General features: G+C 38.8%; 1 protein-coding gene across 3 annotated transcripts in view; it reads right to left on the bottom strand.

Moving 5' to 3' along the window:
• opcml (opioid binding protein/cell adhesion molecule-like) overlaps positions 1-21,113 on the bottom strand; it is a 151,550-nt gene that overhangs the window by 27,554 nt on the left and 102,883 nt on the right. For all 3 annotated transcript variants that reach the window (XM_058087476.1, XM_058087477.1, XM_058087475.1), the window contains one exon: positions 19,233-19,468. In XM_058087476.1, the coding sequence (XP_057943459.1) occupies positions 19,233-19,468 (236 nt within the window). The remainder of the gene's footprint in view (positions 1-19,232; positions 19,469-21,113) is intronic.

Raw genomic sequence — 21,113 nt, 5'->3', positions numbered from 1 at the left:
GTGATTGGTCGGGGCGCAAGAATGGAGGCGCGGCCAAGCATGTGAGTGCAGGCCAGAGGCATATAATCACCTTGATTGGACTCTCCCAAGTGTTACCTGGAGGAGGGGTGTGGGAGGTTAACTGGGTAGTTTCTGGGTAAATGTAGTTAAATGTAATATAGTAGTTAAAATGTTTACATAAATTGGAACTTAAGTGTGGTAATATTGAAAGGCTTTTGTAACCTAAATGAAGTTGAAAGTGTAAATATGGTACCTTTTAGATAAATCGCCTCACCCTCTCATTGGGGAATTATGGTTGGCCTTTCACTGGTAAAAGGGGCTGGGTGGATTGTTGGCTACTAAGAGGCCATTTTTACAACTAAAATCTTACACCAATTAATGGAGAGTATTCATGGTATTTGTATATTGTTGTTCTGCTGGGTGACAATTACACAATATAACCAATTAAGTAGGTCTTGTTATTGCTTGAGTTGCTGTCAGAAGTGCGTTTCTATATTAGAGAGGGATCCAGAGATGCTGTTAGCAAGAGATCCATATTAAAGTAGGCGACAGATTCGGCGATACAGAATCGCAAACCAAACTCAAGAGGACACTGAAATCCGAGTAAGCGTTGGTTTTACGACGTTGGAATATAAGACTGGGAATGTGATGAGATCTTGAGAAGGACTTTGACTTTGTTTTGACAGTTTGACGATGACTTTTTTTTTCTTCAAAAGAAGATACATAAGAGAGCCCAATTCCATCAGTGAGAACAGAAACCACATGAAAAAGCTGAGAATTTCAAACATGGATTCCAAAGTTGAAGAACAAGGATATCAGAGACGGACTTGTGGGATTATGTGATAAAAAATGATAAAAAAAAAAAAACTGAAACTCACTAAATACAGTATATGACGGTTCAGCAAATCAGATTAAGGATGTGTGGCGGCAAATAAACCAAAAAGGGGTTGCCCTCATACAGAATATTCAGCATCGATATATGAAATTTAAACAAAGCTGTGTATTTCCTGCAGAGAGAAATGAGTGGAGATGTGCAAGAAGTGTAAAAAGTCAACATAAAGGATTGATCAAACCACACTGAAGACGCAGCCTTTCAAAATCCACTTTGAGGAGAACATAGCGCCCTATGCACTGACCGCAGATTCCCCCTGTTAGCTAAAGTTAAAGAGGAACATAACAGGATGGAGATGATTGGAGTAATTGAAAAGGTCACCCGGCCAATTGACTGGTGGCGTCTGTGGTGAACCGCTTAATGATCTTCTGAAGACCAGGAATACATGGACCTGGGACCAAACACAACGGAAATGAGGAAACGAGTCCTGATAAGTACACCCGTGCAAAAGGATTGTGGACTGCCTACTTGTGGACTTGTCAAGACAGAAACCGTCGGTACCCTTAATCATCACAAAACACTGGACTCAGTTCCACAAAGACAGTTCCTCAAAAAACGTTCCTCAGGGTATAGATACAAGCTGTACAGGGGAGACAGAGCCTTCTCCATTGCTGCCCCCACTTTCTGGAACTCACAACCCAATTCACTCTGTGCTTGCCCCGACCTTCCCACCTTCAAAAAACAGTTCAAAACCCACCTGTTCCGTTTCCGTAAATCCGTATTTAATGTCTAACTTTTTATACCTGCGCCCCGTTTTTAGCCTTGTTTTTAACTCTGATACGCTCTGAACGCTTGTCCTCACGAGGGTCACAAGGGGCGGGGTACACCCTGGACTGGTCGCCAGCCAATCACAGGGCACATATAGACAAACAACCATTCACACTCGCATTCATACCTATGGACAATTTCTCCTAGCTGTGAGGTCTGCGCGCTAACCACTCGAACACCGTGCAACCCAGTAATTAAATTATTTTTCATATTTAAAAAATTTAATAAAAATACGTAAACTAATAGAAATCAAAATACATCCAAATTATTATTTTAAGTAATTTTTAAAATTATATATATATATATATATATATATATATATATATATATATATATATATATATATATATATATATATATATATATATATATAATGTCAGTGTCACACTCACATTCATACCTATGGACAATTTGGAGTCGCCAATTAACCTAGCATGTTTTTGGAATGTGGAAGGAAACGGGGAGAACATGTAAACTACACACAGATATGTAATTGAACTCGGTTCTCCTAGCTGTGAGGCATGCGCGCTAACCACTCGACTGCTGTGCAGCTGAAATGTTTAGATATTGTATTTTAATGCATCTTTTTTACTCAACTCTATTTTTATTTATTTTTTTACTTCTTTACTGTAAAGCGTCTTTAAGTACTCTGAAAAGCACTATACAAATAAAATGTATTATTGTTATTATTATTAACTATGCACCTAAAAAGAGCTGTTGTTTGCAAAACCTATAAAGCCAAAACGGTCGAATCAACCGAAATTTGGACAATTTCGATTATTTTGTTCATGTGTGTTGTGATGAAATTCTCATGTTTTAGTATTAGCTAAGTTGATTTGAACAAATCGAGTATTTCTGCTAATGTAACCTATGCTGTGTTATGACTACTTGCTTATGGCTTGAGCTTATAAACCTATGAAAAAAAGTGCGACTTATAGTCCGGAAAATACGGTACCCATAAAAGACCGATTTGTCATTGAGCAGTTAATTTCGTCTCTCAGTTAATTTTCCATACGAATTCCTTATGTAAACATAAATCCAATATGTATCTAATCTACTGCAGTTTGAACAGTCGGATCCTATATCCGACCTATACGTCATCGAAAGGCGTGGTTTACCGTGCGAGAACTGGGTAAAGATACACACCTGTCATCTGAAAAGTTATTTTTTCAAAATGTCAGTGAAGCGACTCACGGCAATGTTCCACCATCCCCGCCACCCACACGTTCCTCAGAACACGCAGTTTTTTACCATGAACTGCCTTAACCTCTCGCCCCCCCTTTCTTCTTAATCTCGTACGTGGAATCATTTGGTTGCACAAAATCCTTGAAAACGCATTAAAGAGAGAACACGTCGCAGCATATTTTGCCTCCATAAATACATGGAAATGCATGTGACATTGTTTTGTGTGCATTCACATCACCTCCCAGATGCTTTGCTTTCACATGAATAAGTCGCATTTCTTGGTCATGTCAAAATCGGAATTGGGAATCATACCCTGCAGTGTGAACATAGCCTATGTGACGCTGCATTTTCATTTTCCAAGCAATAAAATATGAGGTTCCCAGCAGACTTCAAGCCTTTCTAGATGCAGCGGAGGCCATTAGCCTCGGTAGAGTGCAATGTGTTGTCAGCTGACCTAAAGGAAACATTTCATTGTGGCAAACATGCAAAAAAACCAAGTTAAAATGTTGACCATGGCTTAAATAATTCCGACTAACCAGTACCTGGCACTCACACTCAGCTATTGGTATTTATGGAGGCTGTTTCCCAAGAATCTCTGACTCTCCAGACGTGATGAAGGTGCATAGAGGAATCTTCCAAAACAATAAGTGACTTTTCTTCTTAACGCTGACTGTAAGAAAAAAATGCCTACTGATGCTGCCTGATTATTTTTGCAAATGTTAATCAAATTAGTGATGTTGAAATGTACAATACTGCTGTCGTGACACTCGAGTCAGACAACCTAACCGTGTTTGCACATAATGGATTGGGTCGAATAGAGAAGAAAATTTAGACATAATTTTTTATAAATATATTTATATATTTCTTATATATATATATATATATATATATATATATATATATATATATTAATTAATATAATTACTTTTTAAATTACATTTGTATAATTGTTTTGATATTTTTTTATTATATATACATCAATATATTATAATATATAATATCGTATATATATAAATATATTTTTTTGAAAGGCTGAAATCCCAGCATATTTAAACTTTTACGCTCCAGCATACCCGCAACCCTTGTGAGGATAAGCGGCATAGAAAACAGATGTATGGATGTACGGATGTGCGCATGTATGGATGTACGGATATATAGATGTATGGATGTATGGATGTACGAATGTATGGATGTATGGATGTACGAATGTATGGATGTACGGATGTACGGATGTGCGGATGTATGGATGTACGGATGTACGGATGTATGGATTTACGGATGTATGGATGTACGGATGTACGGATGTATGGATGTACAGATGTGCGGATGTACGGATGTGCGGATGTGCGGATGTAGGGATGTACGGATGTGCGGATGTATGGATGTATGGATGTACGGATGTATGGTTGGATGGATGTATGGATGTACAGATGTCTGGATGTATGGATGTACAGATGTATGGATGTGCGGATGTATGGATGTACAGATGTATGGATGTACGGATGTACGGATGTATGGATGTACAGATGTATGGATGTACAGATGTACGGATGTATGGATGTACGGATGTTCTACGTAAATAAAGTACAATTTCAATCTTGCCAGTCATATAAAAGCCAACTAGCTCACCTCTCCTTTCTTTTAGTCCAAGTACCTCCAACAGTGCTGCAAACCAAATAAATCCATCCTGAAATACAAGATGCTGATGAACACTTTCATTTTTTGTTTGTTGATGTTTTTGTACAAAATGTGAGCTGTGAATACCAGCGTTTTGTTAATGTTCTGGCAAAACAAGCTTATTAAGTTTGTTTTGGTTGACATACGCTATTAAAATAAATGTTACACAAAGGCTGTTTTCATTTTGTAAAAGTCGCTTTCTTAAGAAAGAATGTTCGGAGAACCTTGGTCTTATCTATTATAATATTGACTTTGTTTTTATTCACATTTTGGAAGACATGTTTTGGCTGTTTTCGGTATATATTTTTCTTATGTTTTGACTTTTTGATACTGTATTACTCTGCTTCTAAACTGGCTGTAAATGGTGTTTACACCTCGACGGCGGCTAGTGTTGGTAAAGCGGTTCCGCTGCTCTGAAGGCCACTTGGTCGTAATGGTCAGAGAACTTTTTCTTTTAAGAAGGGAGTTGGAACGCACCTTTAGCTCACCTTTCTTAAAAAGACGGACCTTGTACTATTCCTGACTCCTGCACCACGTTGAAAAGGTAATCCCAGAACATTAGTGGTGTGTTGGTCATGAACGAACGGATCAAAAGAACTAGTTCTTTTTTGTGAACGGTCACCGCTCCTAAAATACCCGTTCAGTTTGTTCCTTTTTTTGATTGGCTGGAGAGTCAGTTCACCGTTCCGGACTATCTGTGGTTGGGTGAGTCGTTAGCTGACTGACAAAACCGAGACCGAGAAATTGACCGACACTGTTGGTAACCTCGTCCATTCCGTTTCCTTTTGACACGTCCGTTCATGACTGACACACCACTAGTCATTCAACGAACATGAACATGAGTGAACGGACTGACTCAACATGGTTGACCAGGTCTATGCACAGGGGGACATCACAGGCTAACGACCAATTGACCGAAATGACCGAAATCAACTGATCTTTTTCCTGAATGAACCGTAATGATCCGGTTCACTGAATGAACGGTTTTGCCGACCACTTCAGAACATGAACAGCTTTAAGGAACTCGGGGCAAACTCGTCCACCACCAGATCTTTGCCCCACGTTAGTGTCCTCATACTCTTGCTTCCTCTATGGAATATGTGTCAGTGGAATTGAGAAGGGCCTTAAAGCGGTACTTCCACAGCCTGATTATATCCCCAGATCAGTAGGCCTTCGCTTCGTCACCTCTGTAAACAGTGTCCCGGTACCTGTCAGTTGCTTTAGGAGTTCCACAATTCCACAATTCCACCCTCGGCCATCTCTGTGTGGAGTTTGCATGTTCTCCCCGTGCATGTGTGGGTTTTCTCCGGGTACTCCGGTTTCCTCCCACATTCCAAAAACATGCTAGGTTAATTGGCAACTCCAAATTGTCCATAGGTATGAATGTGAGTGTGAATGGTTGGTTGTCTATATGTGCCCTGTGATTGGCTGGCGTCCAGTCCAGGGTGTACCCCGCCTCACGCCCGAAGACAGCTGGGATAGGCTCCAGCACCCCAGCGACCCTCGTGAGGAAAAGCGGTAGAAAATGAATGAATGAATGAATGAATTGATGAGAAATTAGAAATATGCAAAACGGAATCCTTATTTGCTATATTGTAAATGTGTTAAACAATAAACTAACTAAATATGACTGTAACTATGTCTTTAAGTTATACAATGCTGTATATAAAATAAAAAAAAGGCAAGTCTGACCTGCTTTCTGGGTGTTTCACGATTAAGCCCAGCAGGATTGTAAACGTGTTTGATTACCTTTACTGCCGAACTTGCAAGGAAACGACATACACTAAAAAGGCTTCATATGAGTTCCGGTTTATACCACAAAAACGCACACCGAGGATGCTCTAAATTAAGAAGGGGTAACAAGAAGGCAGCAGAAAACCACTTTCCTTGTCACACACCGTGAGCAAAGATGAATGAGTAGGCATCTGTGTCCTGAACAGGTGATGAGTCCTCTTGCATGTTTAATGCCGTGGTCGGGTGATTGAAATTACAGTCCTCATGCCACCAGGCTGCCGTTGAACATGAAGATTAGAAATGTGCAAGCCATAAATGAGTCGTTCAGAACTTGCTAGTTTTTTACTAAATGAAGTTTTAAAGCTTCCTTTTTCTAAAGAAGTACCATCCCCTCTTTTGACGTGAATATCAAGATGGTCAATTCAATAGTCCATATGAGCCGGATACAAATACAGTTTTGCAGGAAAGCTCTCTGACGTCTTACTCATGCGACAAAAATATATATTTTTCATTTGTACAAATTGTAACGCTGCTCTGAATTCCCGCTTTGCGCCCACTAGAGGAAAAAGCAATGAAGTGTTTCTTTTGTCATGCATTTACTGGGCAATTTTCACAAGAGAGGTTTGCTGCCGAAGCGCACCTTCTCAACCCAGTGTGTGTGCACCGCTGTGGAAGCCTGTGTCCAACGTTTGCTTATAGTGGGGGTATATTTCGGAATCGTGCAACAAAAACACACTCCTTTGTTAATACTCTCCTTCCCTCTGGAATATGCAAACCAGTACTGTCCAAACTGCGGCCTGCAGGCCATTTGTGGACCACATTTGTCATAGGCCTGTGAATGGCAATTTCATATAGAAACAAAATATCAAATATAACTGGTAAAATAAAACAAAAAAGCATAAAGTAATGGAGAAAAAACAAAGTTGTAGAAGAGTTGATACTAAAAACAAATAAGTCATACAACAATAAATATATTTGCTTATTTCCAAAGTTAATACTAATTTTAGGGAAGTGAAGGTAGTCGTTTTCCATTTGACAACACCATAACTTTAGATTTGTCCGCATTTAACACTTGCCTAAGCTGATTTACAGTAGATTGAACAGCATCAAATGCGAACTGTAAAAAATCAAATGTTTGGTCAATAGAAGAACATTAGATGACTATCATCTGCATGGAAATTAAGGGAGTGTTTAATACGTTTTGACAAAGGTTGTTCAGATAAATGGGAAAACAACAACGGACCTAGAACAGAACCCTGAGGTACTCTTTTACTTATTGAAAGGAAAGTGTAGTTGGACACTTAAAAGTTGTTTTTTTTTATCACGGTTCAGTACAAATGTTTACTTTAAGGTCACTGTTAGGTTCATTTCATCATATACTAAGTGACCATATTGTGTAAAAAAAACTTGAATAATTTTTTTTAAATGGAACATAAAAACGGCAAACTTCTGGCAGGAAATTCTCCACTCAATAAAATCATGTATCATAATTTACAGAGTTTCATTTTCCCAAAGTGCAGACAGACAGTTGAATTAGTATTGTTATTACAGGATGTAAAAGTTCCTTACTGACTGAATTGCAGCATTAATAGTTCCCGCTTGCAGCCCCATTTATGATCTTTTTTTGAGCATTGCCGGTACATTGCTTTCATCTTATCTACTTGTCCGTTTTTGCTGTCAGTTTCGGTATTTCACGGGGAAGGCCAAATGTTCCCAAATGTCAGAGGAAGGTCTCCAAGCTCCGGCTTCTCCTTGGCAGAATTTCTAGCCATGACTCCCAAGTAGCCCAAGGATGTGTTGCACTGTATTTGTTTAGCAAGTAGATTGATGACACGAGAAACCTAAACCTCTGTGCTGTGCTGAAGGTTCTATATCGAAAAATCTGATTGCGTATCCAGGATTAATGTTAGTTTTAGATTTATGATCAGAAATATCGTAATTTCAAGGGGATGCTCTCAAGGGGTGTTGACCGACAAACTGTGTTGTTTGGCCTCACAGGAGCGTCTGCTCCTTTCAGAATGTACAATAAGGTGTGAGCGTCTCCAACAAGGTCTTCCACAACAACACAATGGATGTATAGCAATAAGGGATTCAAGGATCATGCTGATGCACAAAACATTTTTTTTTTTTAAATAGCACAATCCGTGTAATAGATGCACTGTAAAACTTCCCATCATTTTTGCAAGATTGTGTCAACAGGGACTGTTATATCCTTTTCACCATTATGACTTTATTGTTGTGTAAAGGTAACCGCGGTCTAAAATGAACTCGACATGTTGACCCTGAAAATACTGTGAAAGGGAGGTTTTTGTTCTATTATTCAATGACTGTAATAACTACTGTTATTGTATGGTTGGGTAAAGACTGTAAAAGGTGTGAATATAAGAATGAATTGTTGAATATACGTAAGAATGGCACAGAAGAATTCAACAAGATGTGACCTTAACGCCTTAGCATTCCACTCAGGAAGATGATGCAGTATATATTTTTTAAATGTGCGTTCAAAATAACTAGTCCGGTGGTATCGACTGGAAAACAAAATGGTGCTTTGAATCGAGTCCTTCTAATCCCAGTTTCAAATTTGACAAAAAAGTAGGAGAATTTTTCAAAGCTGTTTTAAAGTATCGTGAAAAGGAATGGGCTTGGCCAATGTAACTGTTTTTAAATTGTTGGAACTGTGAATGTTGTGTCTTATGCCGCCGTCTTGGCAAGGTTTATTGTAAAATAAATGATTAATGTCTCAATGAGGTTTATCGGGTTAAATTAAGGATGAATGAATGAAATGGTGGACCGCTTTTGTTGACATTAAATTTAAGACACAAAGGGGTCATTTCTATGAAAAAATCGTTCCATATACGTTGACATGTTGTAGTATTCTTAGCTTCCTCATTATCGCTGTTGACCTCTATGGACCCCAGTGGAATAGTGCCAAGTGCTTGAGGTAGCGTCTCTTCATGGAGCAGGTTGGCAGAGCTCTCATTTCCTCCATGGCAATGAGGAGCCATTTACCCCCAAACCGTCTGCAGCCGGCCTGGTCTACAAGCACTGGGGCAGGTCAACGGTCAGGGGGATGAAGAGGAGCCAGAGTCAGGGCCCTCCAGAAATTCGAGGCAGTAGTTCTTGTGCCCAGTGATTGAAAAGTAACTTCCTATTTTCAAATACTTGGAATTCATTAATTCATTCATTTTCTACCCTGGACTGGTGGCCAGCCAATCACAGGGCACATATAGACAAACAACCATTCACACTCACATTCATACCTATGGACAATTTGGAGTCGCTAATTAACCTAGCATGTTTTTGGAATGTGGGAGGAAACCGGATTACCCGGAGAAAACCCACGCATGCACGGGGAGAACATGCAAACTCCACACAGAGATGGTTGAGGATGGGATTAAACCCTGCGCACTAAGCACTCGACCGCCATGTAGCCCAGTAATAAAATTATTTTTCATATTTAAAAAATGTAATAAAAATATGTAAACTAATAGAAATCAAAATACAGCCAAATTAATATTTTAAGTAATTAAAAAAATTATTATATATATAATGTCGGTGTTTTTTGTACATTTATTTTTTGCCAATATTCATTCATTCATTCATTTTCTACCGCTTATCCCCACGAGTGTCGCGGGGGTGCTGGAGCCTATCCCAGCTGTCTTCGGGCGAGAGGCGGGGTACACCCTGGACTGGTTGCCAGCCAATCACGGAGAAAACCCACGCATGCACGGGGAGAACACGCAAACTCCACACAGAGATAGCCGAGGGTGCAATTGAACTCGGGTCGCCAAGCTGCGAGGCCTGTGTGCTAACCACTTCTCCCCCCGCGTGATATGTTGTAATATTTGTTTATATTTGTTATGAACAGTATGCAAAATGAATGATACATATTGACTGACATACTCTATTATGTGTAATCATCTTTATTGCCGTATTAAATGAAATAAAAACAGGTAATCAACTATTTGGATTTTCTGTTCTTTTTAAAGATGGAAACAAAGCGGGCTCGTTTTCCCCCCGCAGGCTGATAGAACGTACAAGCGGTGACACCTGCCTCAGTTGCCAAGCGTATTCAGTTCAAAGCATTTGCTTTTTCATATGGGACCAACGGCATCTGATGTTGCGGGATCCAGTCCAGTCTAATGACAGCATCACTGAAGTGAAACCAAATGGTGTCGTATGATGAGATGTGCAAACGTTGCATCTTTGTGAGTCACATGAGAAATGGTCCACATATGCTGGCAGAGATATGTGGCTCTTTAATTCCTTGTATATCAGACTTTCGGAAATTCAGACTTTAAGGCATGATGGAATATGATATTTGTAATTATTGGAACCTTTTATTTCATTTAAATGTGTTTTGTGTTTACATTTTTTTGATTATTGATTTGGTTAGAGTACGTTTTGGTTAGAGTCCGACCTTCTGGCACAGACTAATGATGCTAACCAAGGTTTCATTGTATGTGATTCCTGTTGATGGTCTGTTTAGTGACACATTTTTAACTCCAGATCTTCTTCTTCAGCTGCATGGTGGTTAGTGCACAGACCTCACAGCTAGGAGATTGAGTTCAATCCCACTCTCGGCCATCTCCGTGTGGAGTTTGCATGTGGGTTGCATGGGTTTGCGTGGGTTTTCTCCGGGTACTCTGGTTTCCTCCCACATTCCAAAAACATGCTAGGTTAATTGGCGAAATTGTCCATAGGTATGAATGTGAGTGTGAATGGTTGTTTGTCTATATGTGCCCTGTGATTGGCTGGCAACCAGTCCAGGGTGTACCCCGCCTCTCTCCCGAAGAAAGCTGGGATAGGCTCCAGCACCCCCGCAACAAGTGGTAGAAAATGAATGAATGAATATTGCCAAAAAATATATGTACAAAAAACACTGACATTATATATATATAATATATTTTTTAATTACTTAAATTGCTATTAGTTTACATATTTTTATCAAATTTTTAAATTTGAAAAATAATTTTTTTACTGGGCTACATAGCGGTTGAGTGGTTAGCGCGCAGGCTTCACAGCTAGGAGACCCGAGTTCGATTCCACCCTCGGCCATCTCTATGTGGAGTTAGCATGTTCTCACCGTACATGCGTGGGTTTTCTCCGGATATTCCGTTTTCCTCCCACATTCCAAAAACATGCTAGGTTAATTAGCGACTCCAAATTGTCCATAGGTATGAATGTGAGTGTGAATGGTTGTTTGTCTATATGTGCCCTGTGATTGGCTGGGCGGCGACCAGTCCAGGGTTTACCCCGCCTCTCGTCCGAAGTTAGCTGGGATAGGCTCCAGCACCCCCGCGACCTTCGTGAGGATAAGCAGTAGAAAATGAATGAATGAATGTAGTCACAATACCCCAAACCACAAACACTTGAACTGCCACAACCAGTGAACGCTTAGAAACCAGCGTATGCCGTTAAATAGTCCATAAAATCAATAATTGCAGCGTTATACCTCTACGACTAAAACTCACTGAAGACAACAAAATAGTGCAAAAATTATCATTTTTGACAAGGGCGTTAAGCAAAAATTAAAATACATCCCATTACATAAAGTTCCCTCAGGCAAAAGTAATGCCTGGAATAAACAACTGACTGTCCGATGAAATAAATAAAGAACAATTCGTGTGGAGCGAAACATGGTGAAAATGTTGAGGTCTATTTTCCTCAGACCTGGGAAAGGAAAGGTCAGGGCCTCATCTGCTTGGAGATCAATCAGTTACATCTGGAATAGTCTAGCACTAGCCCACGTCAAGTGCAGTGTGACTTCCTTTTGAGAATCCATTGACATCTGTGATGAGAAATACCTTCTGAACGAACATGGTGAGCTGTTGTCCAAAGCCGAAGCTGTCAAAACGTTTTTCAATCAGCTTCTCAACAGAGTCAACAAAAGAAGACACATCCCTCTGTCCCTGAACCTGTTCTGCTGGGAAGTAAGCACCGTCTCTAGGTCTCTTTGAACACTTCAAGTTTCTTCTGTAAGGATCAGCTAGACGTCATAACATCGCAAATTGAATTGTCCTTGCCCTGTAGCTTTAAATTCAGATTACCCAGGTCGCATTACTCAGCGTTTTCTTTTTAAAAAAGACTGACTTGCTGGGCCAGCTCACAGTAGCCACGTTTACATGAGGAGTTTTTCTCTTTCCGAATGAAATCTTTCTGAGTGACATTTCCGAAAGCAATGGTATACATGGAAAGGAATATTCCAATCGCGTGTCTACATGCACCGCTATAATCAACCAGAATAGTCAATGGGGCATGCGCAGTAAAGCGTAAACACCAACATCACGTGATACCGACTTCCTCCAGTTTTTCTTTTACTTGTTGGAATAACTCCGTATTGCCAGTTTTTCATTCGTCCAGTCTTGAAATTTAGTTTGAATCAAAAACAAACTTTCCGCAGCAGTCCAGTGCTGATTTTTTTTTAAATCGAAGAACGTCTCGAGCTGCGTGTTACGTCATATCTCAGCATTCGCTGAAAGAATGCACCCGGGAACAGGAAAAGATAAAGTTCAATCTTGCTAATATTTTATAATTAAACTCGGCACATTTTACATAGATATGTATTTTCTTTTTTTAATAAAACTGGACTTGTGAATGGCGTATAGAAGGGTTTAGATTCTGTTCCACAGATGGCGCTAATGCACACGAAAGCTGCTTGCCAACCGCCAATAAACAACAGAAGAAGAAAAACACCACGAAGAAGAACGCAGTCTGACAACTTTCCGTTTGAGCGGATACAAGATACCTCAATCGGATTGGGGAAAGGAATATTCCACCCCTGGGAATCCGATTATATATTCTTTCGGATTGGCATTTTTCTTTCGGAATGAGGTGTATACGCAGGTTAGATTCTTTCCGTTTGAGCAAATAAACCGAATGCAATTGGAATATTTGTGTCCATGTATACATGGCTATTGTGTGATGCTGATCATAAAAGGATACCCTGAGAAAATTGATCATTTTTATAATTGGGTTAATGACATTAAGCATGCTTATCTGACAAGGTATCTTGCCAAAGTTCCTATCAAAGGCAAGGGTACCATCTGTGGTTATTGAGACCATTTGTTTCGACACATCAGTGGATTCGTCCACAGCTAAGCCTACACACGATGCCTGATGAATGGCTTCAGTCAGCACATCCTGGGTTAGCGTTTCAATTTTCTTTGTGGCTGATGCTACTGACATGGGTATTTACTTTATTTTGTCACCGAGCTCTTCTTTCTGTGTCTACTCAAGTAAGGTTTTGACAACTGTCCTCATGCGCTTCTCGACTACTCCTCCATCAGTAAAGGGCTTTTCGTGTTGACCTAAAATCAAAGCGACTCTAAGGGGACATTCATTCCCATGCTGTTGGCCAGTGAATGAATGGGTCAGGATTCAGGTGGATTGTTCATAACGGGTTCTAAAGGCTGCTTAGTTTCCGTGACCTCAGTCCAGAATTGAGTGGGTATGCTTGGACAAAATATTTGTGTTTTGTATCACATTGAAACGCTTTCTGTGCATGAATGTTTTTTCTCTGGGTACTCCGGTTTCCTCCCACATTCCAAAAAAAACATGCTAGGTTAATTGGCGACTCCAAATTGTCCATAGGTATGAATGTGAGTGTGAATGGTTGTTTGTCTATATGTGCCCTGTGATTGGCTGGCCACCTGTCCAGGGTGTACCCCGCCTCTTGCCCGAAGACTGCTGGGATAGGCTCCAGCACCCCCCGCGACCCTCGTGAGGATAAACGGTAGAAAATGAATGAATTAATGAATATTATATATACACTATATTTACCACTTCCACACAGAATGGGAGGAGAAGTGTTTTTTTTACTCTTAGGATGTCAGACATGTTATAGCTGACTTCAGGCAGCTTGGAGACCCAAGTTCAATTCCACCCTCGGCCATCTCTGTGTGGAGTTTAGGTATGAATGTGAGTGTGAATGGTTGTTTGTCTATATGTGTCCTGTGATTGGCTGGCCACCAGTCCAGGGTGTACCCCGTCTCTCGGCCGAAGACAGCTGGGATAGACTCCAGCACCCCCCGCGGCCCTTGTGAGGATAAGCAGTAGAAAATGAATGAATGAATGTATTAGTATTGTATTTCATGCTTGAAAATGCTTAATCTGAGCTACAGATTTTCAAGTGTCTTATATATTATAGACCGTATTCGATCAAGAAATAATGATAACATATTAAGTTAATTACAAAAAAAAACGCAAAAGTGTGAGAGTGCAATGTTCAATCGAGGGATGACTGTACACTGAACATTCCCAGCGATATCCCCATGAAGTGGACATGCCTCATGATGACATTTTCCAGGTGACTTCCTGATTAACCTATTGGCCGTAATCTCGTTTCAATTAGCTGTACGTTTCTGAATGACACGTCACTAATCCAGATCAGACATTACACATTTGGGCCACAGCTCAGCAGCAACGTGAGAAATATCACAACTGAACATGCATAATATTTGCCAAAATGTTTTTGTTTTTACTATCAAACACTACTCACGTGTGTCCAGATATGTGATGCTTTTTAACTGTTGCCACCGTGTTGGAGTACTAATCCGCGGCAGTGTGCGGTGCATATGTTAATTGCATTAAAAATGAGTAATCCCATTAATCATGCAGATTAATTTATCTGGATTAATACATTCATTTTGTCAAGCCCACTTGTGTATTTATTTTTGTTGCTTTAACCTCTGATTTGATTCATCTTTCTTATTTTTCTTCTGTACAAGAGAAGAGTATAGAGGCACAAATTTCCAAGTTTTATAATTCGGAATATTTTTCGACTTCTGTGCATATGCACACTTTTAGTCAAGAATCCTGGGACGCTTGGACTGTTTGAGACACTCTGATATTTATTGATGCAATACACAGGAAGGAAGGAAGGCTCGGTCATTGGCATTGAACAGGACAGCCTGGCATCTGTGGCAGAGACTGCTTACCATCATGGCCGACCACCATCATCCAATGCGCAGCATCAGCTCTCGATGCAAATCATCATCTCCCAGTTTCAGTAGCAGATTACTATCACTGCCCTGCTCCACCAAAGTGACTTAGCACACAACAAAGGTTACAATCATTATGAAATGATGTATTATTATTATTCATTATGTATTATTGAATTACATATTTGATGTGATCTGGAGAAAATCATTTTTTACTATCGACACAGAGAAATTGCGATGTATAAGATGATGTGCACCTCAGAGAAAATCTAATACCATACGGGCTGTAATTGGTCAGTTTTTAGTACATTATTTTCTGTGTTTTACGACAGCCAGAGGGAGTGCGGCACCCCCCCCCCCCCCCCCCCCCCCCCCGCCGTCCTTTTTCCTCCGACCGTATGTCCGGATCAAAATCTGCCATAAAAGCGTCTGCTCTAACATATCGATTAGTTCCAATAAAACTCCCCATCTCTATTTAATTACCTTAGTATTGACTTTAAAGACAAGTCCGTGTGTTTGGAGACATTACCAACAATGAAAGACTTCAACTACAAATTTAGCGTAGCATGCTTTCATAATTATTGATTTCATGTAATGCTACAGAATCTACTGCTAAATAAGGGTCTTTGCAGGTTTGAACAAGTCCCATTTTAGAGTCTTTTAAGACTAGAATGAATAAAATTGAAGACCCATTTTATATCCATACTGGTGCAAAAATACAAAAAATTGGAATTACTTGCAAAGTATATGAATGCACCAGAATTTTTTAGTTTCCTTCTTTGCCTCTTTTCCTGTGTCCATGCCCTTATTTTTTAAAGTCACTACTTCCTTTGTTGTTCCCTTTCTTTTAGTTTCTCTTTGAATGCTCTTATTTTTGTATTCACTTCCTGTCTTGCCTGGTTTCTGTTCCTGTCTTCCACACCTGTTTCTAATTTCACTCCCTCCTATTTAGTTCAGGTGTGTGCTCCCTCCATTTTTGGGTTCTTTGTCATTTGTTTGCCTGGCTTGGCCAGTTGATGTGTTTTCTGCTTATCTGCAATCATGATTGAAACTAATATTTTAATACTTAATACTTTAACCTTCAATACGTTCCTGTGTCTGCATCCTTTTCTCCACTGCTATGTTACACCGTGTGTTGATGTGTGATGCATTCACAGCACACTAAATGGTTCTGCTGCTTTCTGACCTGGATGCACATTTTTTTAGTTATGTTATATCCTTAAAAATGTAACATTTGAAAGTGAGACTAAAATGTATGCATTTGTTTATACATTTTTTAAATAGACAATTTGAGATGGGTCTTAATTTCAAATTATTAGGTTTTAAATTTAAATATACATAGTGGTATGGATTATGTTTCATTTTCGTGATAAATGCTATATAGTCCAAAAATAGGATAATAGGGTTTACTTGACAAAAAAAAAATCACAAATTAAAACCTATTGCATTAATAATAATAGTTGCTCTTGTCAGTGAACTTTAAAGCACTGAAATATTTACCTGTTTTGCACTATATTGAAAAGAAAAAACTGTAAAAAAAAAATTATGTCTTATTAAATTGTATTTTAATTCATTAAATTAATTTTGTTGTGTGTATTTGGTCGCCCAAACCTTGGTCATGGTCAGTGACATTTGACTTGTTTTAGTTATCTGGCCAGGGCGGTCGAGTGGCTAGTGCGCAGACCTCACAGCTAGGAGACCCGAGTGGTAGAAAATAAATGAATGAGTTGTACATGTTCTTTTTTTTACCATCTGTCTTTCTGTGTCTCAATTTGTTTAGTTAAATAAGCTGTATAATTATATTAATCTACTGTAAATGTCCGTTAAAAAAAGACCCATCAGATTGTATGTGGTGTGGTGAGGTCGTACAGATCGATAATCCAACCTAATCTACACAAAATAACCTAAACCCAGAATAAGGTTGGTTTAATTTTGTATAACTTTCCAAACTCCGGCACTAGAAAACAATACCGATCCAAAAAAAGAACAAAATAAGATGAAAGTAACGATGATGAACACAAACACAACGACTTGTGGGTATGATTGTGAATATTTCATACTGCATGCATGATCAAACCAAATGCGGACCCAAGAGGAGTCGCTGTGTCTCACATGCGTCTGCTTGAAGGCCCTTCATATTTAATCAGACGGAATAAAAGCGAATTAAAGACTTTAGGAATCGCATCTACGTGAACTCTGATTCTTTTGCTTGCGTGTCGTCTCAGTGACTGGAATGCACAGAATGCATTTGAAACCGGCATGGAAAACCAAAATATTAATTGAACTTAAAGTGCAGTTCGAAGCCTACGACATATGTGCAGCCACTGTGGAAGCAGATGCCCTATTCCGCGGGGTATCAACTGACAAGGTCACTGGGTTGATTGATGTTCCTCTGCAGTACTTCACTCTGTGTACAGGTTCAACAACAATCTCCATTTCTCTGTTGCTGGAGAGAGGAGAGAGCCTGTTGTTTTGGGGGAAAAATAGCTCCGCTGAAATCCCCCCGAGGGATTCATGTCATCACTGTTACTCTGTGAGCTTGATTCATTAATTTGAAACTTGAGTGTTTTTTCTGTGTAGTCTTTGACACATTACGCTCAGATCAAAGTCATTGCGTCACGACGGAAATTGGCAAACAGGACACCGGAATGTCACTGCGGTAGTAAAACACAGATACTGTGTTAAGCCACTTAGACCATGTCCACATAAATACAAATATTGTAAAAATGCATATTTTGGTTTTTGGTCCTAGGAGTGAAGCTGTACTAAAACTCTAGCCTCAGCATTTGTGTGTGCGGACGGGTAAAATTGAGCTCTTTTGGTTTTGTGTCATGAGAAACAGACCATGAAGTTATCGACTTTAAGAATACTGGTTTCATTTCCAGTCCTGCCAACCTTGAAGAAATGTTACGAGTAACAACAATACGGATCACAGGCATTTGGTTTGTGTATCAATGTCCGAGAGTGCCAATGCACGGCTGTTCTTATTTCAGTTCTAAGCTCGCTCTATCCAGACGGCTGTGTTGTTCAAGGTCAGGAAGAAGGGCGGATACAAACCATGGGAAAGTACTGTATAATTGGAGCGGTGCTTCCTTGTCCATTGTTTTTGATTAAAGCCCTGGACTGATGCGTCTCTCCATCAATTAGGAATTATTAAGATATCATCATGAACTGTAGAAACTGTGTGAATGCTGAAAAGCTCAAGCTGAACTGAAGTGCCGTGCGGAAAATGTGAAATTATGGGAAAATGTAAATTTTTTCATGTTTTTTTCAACGGTTGAAACATGCCAGCATGTTCAGCATTCACACATACAATATATTAGGATACCATTCTTATGTATCCATCTTTAGTAAAAGCAAGTACTGTAATTTCCGGTGTATAAGCTGCTACTTTTATCTTAAATTATATAATTATTATTATAATATAATTTTATTATTATTATTATATTTTTTTATTATATATATACATCTATTATATATATATACATTTATTATATACATTTTATTATTTATTAATATAAAGGTTCTAATCTTGCAACAACCCCTAATATTTTTATTATATATATATTTTTATTATATATATATATATATATATATATATTATATAATATAAATTTAATATATAAATTTTGATGTTATACAGTGGTGCAGCTACTTTTACAACCATGTTCCAATCTCGCAACAACCCCTAATAATTTTTTAATTTTATATATATATATATTTTAATTACATATATATATTATATATAATATACATTTAATATATAAATTTTGATGTTATACAGTGGTGCAGCTACTTTTACAACCATGTTCTAATCTCGCAACATCCCCTAAATGTCAGAACTACTAGTGTTTTAAATACTGTGGTGCCCACGAGTCAGTGAGGAAACGGCAGCGCTACCAAGCTCGTCGACTCATTAGAAACAGCAGAAGGTCATTACTCAATACAACAGCCTGACCCAGGATTGTCATCTTACATAGAAAGCTAAAATCATCACACAGCAACTTAACATCCAAAAGGTAGCAAGTGTTTACCTTGAACAACGAGATGCACTTTTATGGATTTTGGTTTCTTATTGGTAAGGATGGAGCAAACGTAGGGTCCCTCATCGTGCACATCCACATTTTGGATCTTGATGCTGTATTCTGTAACCGCTGTATTTTCCATCAGTATTACACGAGGGTCCAGCGACCATTTCTCATTTCCTGCAAAAAGAATGGTGGTGCGATTGAGCCATGCCACTCGTGACACTTTACTGTCCACACTGCATCTGCAAAAAAACAAAAAGAGAATAATATGAAAACTCTTGTAGAACAAAAAAAATGACAGCAATGTATTTCGACTAAACATAAATTTTTGCCAGATGATCGAAGAAAATTAGATCTAAAATGTATTAGTGCAGACACTCATTAGAAAAGCATGAACCAATGCCCAACAGACTGAAAAGCCATATCATATAATATCCGGCGAACACACATGCAATTGAGTGAAGAAAGAAGGAAGATGAAAGATAGCTAAGATACGTAGCTAAAAGGACAGGCGTTGCACATACACAAAACATTGCAACATAGACTGCACAGAGAGAGGACCCAAAAAACGCAAATGCAAGGCAGGTGTGCTAGCTCAGCTAAGGAAACAACCACACAAACTTTCACACAAATGCCAGATCCCTCGTCAACAAAATGCACAAATTACAGTCACAGACTGCCCATGATTGCCTCAGCTGAGTGGTTGTAACAGAATCCTGTCTGTGCTTGCAAATCCCCGGGACTGAAACAAAGCCTCTGGTAGCTCAGAGGGAGGCTGACATCATTGCAGCCTTGAAAATAGTTGATTTTTTTTTGTAACTTTTGAATCATATTGGTACTTGTTTGTATATTTATTGGTTATATCTTTTGAGTGTTAAGCTGCTGTGTGATGGATTTATTTTTATACTGTTGTTGGTATTGTAGTATATTTGGTTGCACCGTTAGTGAGATAGTCATTCTGAGTCACTGCATATAAAGAACACCTCAAGCAAGTTCAAATTTATCTCTGACTACTTCATGTGCCCCTCCGGCTGTACCAATGTAGGGCAAATGAGTTATGGAAATAATTATGGAAATTATAAGCATGGAATGGCAGGTTTTCTCCACAAATAAAAAAAATAATGTTGTGATCATTTGTGAAAATGCAAATGCTGACTTGTGAATATGAAGTGAGCCACTGCATAATTTAAAAAAATTGTGAGATTACACAATCAGTGTAAAAGTAGCTGCGAGGCAAAAGTAAATGAGCAATACAATAATTAATCATAAGATTAAAATTGGAAAAAAAAACATTTTAAACTCAAAATGATTACGGATATCTGGTAGCCCAGAGGGAGGCTGACATCATTGCAGCCTTGAAAATAGTTGATTTTTTTTTTCATTTTTGAATCATATTGGTACTTGTTTGTATATTTATTGGTTATACCTTTTGAGTGTTAAGCTGCTGTGTGATGGATTTATTTTTATACTGTTGTTGGTATTGTGTTATTTTTGGTTGCACCGTTAGTGAGATAGTCATTCTGAGTCACTGCATATAAAGAACACCTCAAGCAAATTCAAATTTATCTCTGACTACTTCATGTGCCCCTCCGGCTGTACCAATGTAGGGCAAATGAGTTATGGAAATTATAAGCACGGAATGGCGGGTTTTCTCCACAAATAAAAAAAAATAATGTTGTGATCAACATTTGTGAAAATGCAAATGCTGACTTGTGAATATGAAGTGAGCCACTGCATAATTAAAAAAAAGTAAGATAAAGCAAAATTAAAATGAGCAACACAATAATTAATCATAAGATTAAAATTGAAAAAAAAACATTTTTAACTCAAAAAAGAAACTCACATCTCTGTATTGATTGAACACGTAGAGACCTTTTTTTTTGGGGG

Source organism: Doryrhamphus excisus, chromosome 11, assembly GCF_030265055.1.
Source record: "Doryrhamphus excisus isolate RoL2022-K1 chromosome 11, RoL_Dexc_1.0, whole genome shotgun sequence".
Lineage (NCBI taxonomy): Eukaryota > Metazoa > Chordata > Actinopteri > Syngnathiformes > Syngnathidae > Doryrhamphus > Doryrhamphus excisus.
Note: the sequence above shows the minus strand (reverse complement) of the source record. Positions and strands in the feature narration are given on the sequence as shown.